This window comes from Eleginops maclovinus, chromosome 24, assembly GCF_036324505.1.
Source record: "Eleginops maclovinus isolate JMC-PN-2008 ecotype Puerto Natales chromosome 24, JC_Emac_rtc_rv5, whole genome shotgun sequence".
NCBI classification, from domain to species: domain Eukaryota; kingdom Metazoa; phylum Chordata; class Actinopteri; order Perciformes; family Eleginopidae; genus Eleginops; species Eleginops maclovinus.
Window position 1 is genome coordinate 6,603,275 of NC_086372.1, and position 9,275 is coordinate 6,612,549.

A 9,275-nucleotide genomic window follows, 5' to 3' on the forward strand; every position below is an offset into this window, starting at 1 on the left:
ACTTGGACGGGGATGCCATCACAACTCATTTCACGTCAGCATGTTAAGAATAAGTTGACGAAAGCACATGTTTTTTTTCAGTGTCAAATGAGAAGGAAGACTTTGTTTGCCAAATAATCAGTTTAAATGTTAGAAAACTGAACAGATTTCAACCATTTGACTCTGTATTTGGTGCAGCAGGCTTATGTCAATGCTGATGAGTTTATATGAAATAAATCTTTCATAACAGGGTAAAGAAAAACACATTGAGTCATGCAAAAGATACATGTTGAACTCACCACGGCGTGAACTTTCATTTGCGTTTAATTACTTAATCATTTATATGAGTCCTGATTATAATACTGTGCTGTTGATCTATGATAATAGCCTTCAAGTTTGTAGGAACCCATTAGCCTTTGTGCGGAGGAGATTCATGTTCATGCACACACAGCAAAAGCCATTTGGGTGTAAATACAAGCAGGCGCCTGGGAACTTTCCCCACAAACTCTTATACAACTTATTGCATCATCATGTTGGTGCTACTTTATCAAGGGTATCTACCTCTCCTATCAGCAGTGCACAAAGTCATTTCAGGCGAGATATTATTTAGGACATCTACTCTCCTCTCTTTGATGCCTCTCAGGGGAGCCAGCCACAGTCCTTTCCGGAGGGACGGAGCAAACACCATCTCTATTCCACAGAGTTCCACAGATACACATTTGACCATCCCCACAGGATAAACCACTGTTAATGCGATTACAGAGCTAGAGACTTTACGATAATTCAATGCATCTCCACGGCTAAGTTCGGAAATGCGGCATGGATGCCACATCCGCTTATTGTCGCACCCTGCATGCTAAAGAGAGCATAAAAGTTGACTTATTACCACACAATACTGACTAAGTGGCAAATCTCTTTGGACATGGCGGCCCACCATATGCTAGATTTAATTCGATTTTCTCTTCAGGCTTTAGTTAAGTGCTTCTAAAGTTTTCTTGTCCCACAGCAAGAGGGTAAGAGGGCAGCCGAGGCTTTGATTTTGATTTGCTCTTTCAACAAGAGGCAAATAAGCCATGATTTGGTAAAAATACAGAGCGATCACAGCTACACGGCAGCATTAGCAGGCTGGAGTATTTGGTGCAAAACTGGATTAAGCCTAATCCTACTGTACACTCATTTCTCTCAATGCAGATCTCTTGTAAAGTTGTGTTTTCAGGGACCATAGGCTTAATCTGTGTATTTGTAAGAGGTGTACAAATGAATGTTTGCTTGACCTTATTTGACTGATGCAACTTTAATACCGACTGGACTCCGTTTAGATGTAATCTTCATGTGGAATATGTAGCATTATAAGCTGAAACGGACCCAATCTGGATAGAAGAGAAAATATATTCCTTTGATTGTGAAAATCACAGTGTTACAGCAAGTATTCAATACATTGAAAGGGAGTGGGGGTAGAGTCACAATGTGCAGCTAATAAGTAAATATATTCCAGCAGTGCTGAAGATTCTGCAATCACGTGAAGGCTGTTTGAAGGAATACCTTTCCAGCCTGAATAATGAAGAGACATGATGAATCCAGGATGAGTGTCAGGCCAATATTCAGCTGCTTCCCACTTCTCTCCAAGGAAATCAAAGGCTCGTAGAGAAGAATTCAAAGTGCTGTAGTGATAAAAGAAGAGCTTGACGTGTCCAGTTGTGCCTCTCAAAAGCATGGAAATAAGATGCCCAGCTTGGTAGAAAAAAACAACAACAAAAAACTAAAGCCCTAAGTGACAAATCAAATGGTTGTTGCTGGTGGATTGAAATACACTGAATTACAAAGCCTGCCAAGCTGCCTTTTTCATCATTGTGCTGCCCTCTACGGGTCTTCTTCCACCCTCCCTTTTCCCTGGTTCCCCCCCCCCCCACCCCCCCAACCCCCTCCCTCCCATCCATCCCACCTCCTCCACATTACCATACCCCCTTAAAGAGTATTGCACACATTAAATTGCTTTTCATTTCCGCGCTGTGACAGTGCTGCGATTGGGGGATTTATGCATTTTTACGAGTGATTTGGGCCGTCATACTATGGTAATTGTTTCATAATACGTCCATCGCTGTAGGGGATGCGCTGGTTTGCACCAACCAAGATCAAGTTCCACTAGTTGAAACGTCGGTGAGAAGATACAGCTTGTGTGCATACATAGGATTTCTTATGAGCAATGGAGGATTGGAGAAAGGGGATCGGATTCTCGCATCCACGGCTGAAGGAGGAACATATCCACTGATCTGCGGTCGATTTGAACGCCGTGACAATTGAAATAAAGAGACCTTGGGCAGATCTATACATAAACTGGTACAAGCAGCACCACTGGCAGCAGACGAGGGGATTCGTGCCTCTCTCCTCCGCTTCTTCAGTGCGCATGGATGAAAGTCACAGTTAAAATGCATGCGGCAAGTCTTGTCTGATGTGGGATTACGGAGTTTTTATTCGCCCTCTTTTCTTTTACATGTTCGAACTTTGGTTTTGGCTCTTTTTCCGAGATGATACAGCTAATCTCAGTGGCTGCTGGAAGAATACAGAAGCCCGTTTCGCCGCTCGGGCTGTCACGTTATTGGCCTGAATGAGACTGTGTTTCTTCGATGCCCGGTTTATGGAGCTAAACACCGAGGAGACTTGACTTTAAGTATTTTTCTTTTCAACAGCACACGGAAGGGCCTGCGTTGAAATCTCTGAATTCCATGTTTTCACTGAGCACGGAGGAGAAAGACGGGGCACAGACGTGATTTTCGGGATGCTTTGGCGTTCACCGGGATCAGCACGGTAAGAAGACAGAGATTGTTCCCATTCATCAGTCCGCGCTTTGTGCTTTAACATTCTGGGGTTCTGTCCGTGGTGCTGAAATCGGTTACAGTTTCATTGCTGAAGTTGATCTAAATGTAAGATGCCTGTGTCAGGTGTCTGCGGATCCTACGGTAATAACAAGCGTACGTTTGTATGCTCACATATATCAGTTGAATTCGTTCCAAATAACAGCCTACTGTCTCTGCATGACCGCCAATAGACGCTTTAGAGTTATCTTGATCATGTCCAGAGGCGATTGGCATTCCTTGACGGTACGGATATGAAGTCAAATGCAAGGAAATATGAAATATAAGTGGGTGCACTTATGAGCTATAGCCGCCATACATATTTCTGTATGTTCAAATGCTCCTATTGAGGCTGATTCGATGTGTAGGCTTTTGTGTTCTTTTTAAGGAGCACACACAAACCAAACGTGTGTGTGTTTGTGTGTGCGCGTTTTTGTGCACGCGCACTCACGCGTCTGTGGTGGAGAGAGGGGGAGACGGAGAGAGAGGGAGCGAGAGAGAGAGAGAGAGAGAGAGGGACTATCAGTAACCTTCTATATAGCAGATGCCATACAGAATACTTGATTATAGAATTATTTACCCCCCGTCAAAATGCAATTTCCATCAGAGATCCGCCATGAGATCAACGACACTTGCTTATTCGCCTTTGATCAACTCCTCTCATTTCTTTTTTTCGCCCGTGGGCAGAAGAAAGGCTGCGACTGTCGCCTTGTAGGCTGATATTCACATTTTCTAACGCAGGCCGGATTTTAACATGAACACTGACTGCTTCTCTGAGCGGATTGCTTAATGAGAGCCGGCGTTTTTTATGATGTCTTACCGGGGGATCGTTTCGAGCATAGCAAGCGAATAGATTCTCCATCCTCATGTTGTTTGGACGGAGGTGGAGAGGGCTCCGACAGTTTCCCCACTGTTACCAAGTCGTCGGTTATGCGGGGTGAGTGAGAATCATTCTGGTTAGCAGATAGGAGTTGAACATTTTAATGTTAGTTTGTTTGAGAGATTAAATCTGTGATCAAAACAAGATGCAACATCATCAAGAAGCTATGATATGAAATCGAGCCTCTTTGTGGAAATTCTCAAGGGATTGAATTAGTGAATGACCAGATCCATCAGCCTGCACACGATAGATGGCGAATCTTTTTTCCCCTCCCAAGATAGATTGGAATTCAGGCGAGCTATCAAAAATGCGCAGTGGCCATCCACCACGGGTAGTTATGTTATCAACTTCATTTTATATGATCGTTTTAGTGTGTTTTTATGAATTATTCATCAGCTTTGCTTGTTCTGTGACAGCCTCAAAAACAAAATGCAGACATAACACATCTGCATAATGAACAAACATTAATAGGCCCACTTGTGTTTGCCTGTGTGTTTGTTATGAATAGTTGTTGTGCTCTGTTTGGAGTCCATTGCCATATGTATGCATTGTGTGTTACATATGCATTGTTGTCCGTGCTATATAAAACAGAACTCGTCCTTTTTTTTTTTTCTTCCTTAGATGACACCTCATACTGGTACCGAACTTGAGTGAGCTGGGGCATCCTCTCCCAGGAAAAATGCATATCTGGATCCTAAAAATAATCCTTCTGATTGCATCATCTCTGAGGCTGATCGAGATGTATGACAATTATGGGGAGATCTGTCGAAACCTGTGTACGTGCGAGGAGAAGGAAGGGATCCTGACGGTGAGCTGCGAGAACCGGGGCATCATCAGACTGACGGAGATCAGCCCGGTCCAGTTCTCCATGTACCACCTCCTGCTGACGGGGAACCTCCTGAAGAAGCTGTCAGTCAATGATTTCATCAATTACACAGGAGTGACCATCTTGCACTTGGGGAACAATGATATTTCCGAGATAGAGTCGGGTGCCTTCAATGGACTCCAGGGATTAAAACGGTTGCACCTGAACAACAACAAGATTGAAGCCCTGAAGGATGACACCCTTGCAGGACTTGAGAGTTTGGAATACCTTCAGATTGACTATAATTACATCACCAATATAGACCCTAATGCCTTGAGCAAACTACACCAACTGACAGTGATGATATTGAACGACAACCTGCTCTCTGCCCTTCCCATGAATATCTTTCGGAATGTCCCCCTCACGCACTTGGATCTAAGGGGGAACCGGTTAAAAATGTTCCCCTACATCGGCCTCTTGGAGCACATGGACAAAGTTGTGGAATTACAACTAGAGGAGAACCCTTGGAATTGCTCCTGTGAGCTGATTGCTCTGAAGGCTTGGCTGGAGAGTATAGCCTACACGGCTCTGGTGGGGGAAGTGGTGTGCGAGACTCCGTTCAGGCTCCATGGTAGGGACCTGGATGAGGTGTCCAAGCAGGAACTCTGCCCAAGAAGACCCCTAGAGGACTCTGTCAGGCCTGCACCTCCTAGCAGCACCAATGGATATTACCAGACCACACCTGCTGCTGTCACAGCCTCCGCCACCTCCTCTGCTGTTTTTAGGTCCTCCTCCAGGCCTACTAAGGGCCCACGGCAATTCAACAGAACTAGGTTAAAGCCCACATCCAGAATACCAGGCGGTAACCCTTACAACTATGGCCCCATCATTGCTTTTCAGACCAAATCTCCTGTGCCTTTGGACTGTCCGACTGCCTGCACATGCAACCTGCAGATATCAGAGATTGGACTAAATGTCAACTGCCAAGAGAGAAAGATTGAAAGCATTTCTGATCTAAAACCCAAGCCATACAATCCTAAAAAAATGTATCTCACTGGAAATTACATCCCTGTGGTGCGGAGATCAGACTTTGTGGATGCGGTTGGATTGGATTTGCTTCACCTGGGAAACAACAGGATAAGTCTCATCCACGACCGGGCTTTTGGGGATTTAACCAACCTGCGTAGGCTGTATTTAAATGGTAATCTCATGGACAGGCTTACAGGAGAAATGTTTTTTGGTTTGCAGAACTTGCAGTATCTTTATTTAGAGTACAACAAAATCAAGGAGGTTGATGCCGGTACTTTCCGCTACCTCCCTAATCTCCAGCTGCTTTTCCTCAACAATAACCTCCTGAAAACCTTACCTGTGGGCATTTTTTCCAGCCTCTCTCTGTCAAGGCTTAACCTGCGCAACAACCATTTCCAAAACCTGCCTGTGAGTGGTGTTTTAGACCAGCTGAAGTTGCTTGTTCAGATAGATTTGTTTGAAAACCCCTGGGACTGCTCTTGTGACATAGTGGGGATGAAGATATGGCTGGAGCAGCTCAGTGCAGGCACGGTGGTTAATGAGGTTGTGTGTGAAACACCAAGACGCCACACAGGAGTGGACGTGCGCTCCATTCAATCAGAGCACTTATGCCCAGACTACTCTGACGTGTACACCTTGCCAACACAGCCTACGGAGGAGCCCATGGACAACCGAGTGGTAACTACAGACGCCCCGCAGAAGTTCAACACCCCCAGCAGCACCGTCCCCCTCTCTGTCCTCATCCTCAGCCTGCTGCTTGTTTTCATCATGTCGGTCTTTGTGGCCGCGGGGCTGTTTGTTGTTGTCATGAAAAAGCGTAAGAAGTCGCAGAGTGACCGCACCAGCACCAACAACTCTGACGTCAGCTCTTTCAACTTGCAGTACAGCCTCTACAGCAACCGCTCCGGGCCCAAAGTAAAGGCCCCAGCGGGCCACGTTTATGAGTATATTCCACACCCCATGGGACATATGTGCAAAAACCCCATTTACAGATCACGGGAAGGAAACACAGTGGAGGATTACCGTGACCTCCATGAGCTCAAGGTCACATACAGGAGTAACCCCGATGATGAGAGGGATAGCAGTACAATGAGGAGCCCTGCGTACAGCGTTAGCACCATCGAGCCCCGTGAGAACCCCTCCCCTGTCCCGGATGCAGACCATTTCTTCAGAGGCATCCTTGAGCATGATAAGCAGCCTCCCCCCCACCCGTCAATCCAGTCCATCCCAGCAGGTGCAAATTTAGAGTACAAGTACACAGGGCCTGTGTCGTACACGTACAACCCAAATTTTGATGTCAGACGTCAGTTCTTGCACCCGGAGAGGATAAGAGAAACAGTGCTCTATGGCACGGCACCCAGTACTGTTTATGTCGAGCCCAACAGAAATGAGTACTTGGAGCTAAAAGCTAAACTGCAGTCTGAGCCCGATTACCTCGAAGTTCTTGAGAAACAGACCACCTTTAGCCAGTTCTGAGCAACAGAATCATTAATGTAATGAAGCATTTTCTCTCTTGACCCTCCTTGAAACTGTGGCTCAGTTTATAGGGTGCCTTGGCACAACACACACACACACACAAGCAAAAGCGATGGAGTTTAAAAAACGGGGTGTGCCGAACAATCTTATTCTTATTTCTGAAACATGACTTTACAGGAATGGATACAGCTTTCTGAAACATGGATGAACAAAATTACTCTGCTTAACTGATGATGCAAAATCTATTTTTCTATGGTGAAGATCGAATAACACACAAAATGTAAGTGTACAGGTAAATCTTACCCAACTTCATTTTCAGGAATATAACCATACATAAGGTATATTGTGAATCAGAAAAGAAATGTTTATAAAAATCACTCCTGGACAAAAACACTGTACAGCAGATCATCAAAACTGTGTAGGACTATGTTCTGCTGTAGTCTGTAAGTAAGTATTTATTGATATAATCTGCCATGTCTTTTCAAAACTTTTGATTCTACATCAATATTACCTGTGTCATCATACTCCATGATCCTCTGGAAAGGCTTATGTTTGTAGATTCATTTACTGTAGCTCTGCATTGTAAAAGTGGCTTTTTTTGAAAGTGGCACACCCCCCAATGTTCAAAAAAGACAGCGTCATTTGAAGAAGATGAAAAAAAAAAGTGTCTTTGTATGCTTTCTGCACTTTTTGGAATTGGAAGGCGGGTTAGCCTTCAATGAACTCTCATAAAGGAGATTATTATATTAAAAATGAATATGGGTATTCATTCTTAATATGTAGAGTTGATATGTTATCAAAACGAAAAATTCATAAATGATATTTGAAGTATTAATTCTGTTGTGTAATACTGATATTTTACTCAATGTAACACCTATTTTTATACAAGCATTCGCAGATTCTCTATCCCTTATCGACTTTATTTGTTTTGATTGCTTTGCACTTAATGCACTATATTGACCAAACTATGTTATTGTCATCAAATAAACATGATGTCAGGTTCATATAATGTGCTTACGAGGAAACTAAGACTGGTTGGTCATAATATAAAATAATAATTTGGGGTTTGGTTCGAAGACATTTTCCAATTAAAATGACATTATTTTGAAAATGGTGGGATCTATGGGATTGGACAGCTTGGAAATGAGTGCTCCAAGGCATTTTGTTTTGAAATCAAACAGCAATACATCGGCTGGTTATAGCTGCCTATGTTGTGGACTCAATCAAAGCCGGTAAAGATACAGTATATACTGTAAGCCTCGCTCAAAGAGACAGCGTCCAGGCCAGGATTAGAATCAATAGGTTTCAATCAATGAGCATTATGTGTGGCAGCCCCTTTGCAATTATACCATGACAACCGCATCCATATAACAGCCTGGCAAGCGATAATTTGTTCATTTATATCATTAAAGTTTACCTGAAATTAAATTATATGTAAGCAATCAAAGGGTATAATGTTTGACACTCATTAAGACGTACATCTGTTTGATTAAGGGTTTAGTGTCAATCATTTCTGAACAACTTTTAGATGCATTTTTTAAAAGATATTCACGGAATGTGTTGAAAAAACTGCTTTTTTAAAGACAATTTTGTCAAAGTCCAACGGAAATCACATTTTCCATCCCTTTTTCTTGTCAAAAATGTTGGTTTTTTTCAAATGTATTCATACTTTTCATCATTTAATGGAATATAAAAAGGGTTTTCTAGGGAAATAACAGAACACTTCTTTTTCCCAGCTGGTTTGTGGGGCATGTCGGTGTCTACGTTTGATTGACAGCCGTGTCGCACCTTAGAGAGCCACAGACAGAGTAACCAAAACATGCTGTTTAATGTGCTGCAGCTGATCGGTTAATGAGCTATCTCGCCCAGTTAATGTTTGTTTGGTGGCTCATTCTACAAGCTAAGTGCAGGACTTGAGGTGTTTGGATAAGCAGGAGGATTTAAGCTAATGTGGGTTTTTGTTGTCTGTCGCTCGTGCGTTGTGCAACCATCTGCTCTGCAGGATTTGATTGGCTGCGTCGAAATGAGGTCTACATCTACGCAGCCCGGCAGGAACAATATTGGGTCAAAAAAGGGATGGCCGTCCAATTTCTTTTCTGTTCTGTAGGAGAGAGATGCAATTTCATTTATGTTGGACTTTATGTTGACCCACTTCAATTCAATATGCAAATAAGGCCTATAAATACACAAATGATGCACTGTGCCACCATTTAGGAACTGCATTTTTGTATGTTCCCTCAAAGACACAGGCATA

The 9,275-nt window shown here is 43.4% G+C and overlaps 1 protein-coding gene across 2 annotated transcripts; it reads left to right on the top strand.

Annotated features, from left to right (window-relative positions):
• The first annotated feature begins 2,002 nt into the window (after positions 1-2,002).
• Positions 2,003-7,856, top strand: LOC134860687 (SLIT and NTRK-like protein 5). Of its 2 annotated transcripts, none has more exons than XM_063877456.1 (2): positions 2,003-2,784; positions 4,333-7,856. In XM_063877456.1, exon 2 carries the CDS (start codon positions 4,391-4,393, stop codon positions 7,019-7,021), a length of 2,631 nt encoding a protein of 876 aa, XP_063733526.1. In that variant the 5' UTR covers positions 2,003-2,784; positions 4,333-4,390; the 3' UTR covers positions 7,022-7,856. The 2 variants fall into 2 exon arrangements, with proteins under 2 accessions (XP_063733526.1, XP_063733527.1); XM_063877457.1 differs by lacking the exon at positions 2,003-2,784 and adding an exon at positions 3,378-3,768.
• Positions 7,857-9,275: the final 1,419 nt, after the last annotated feature.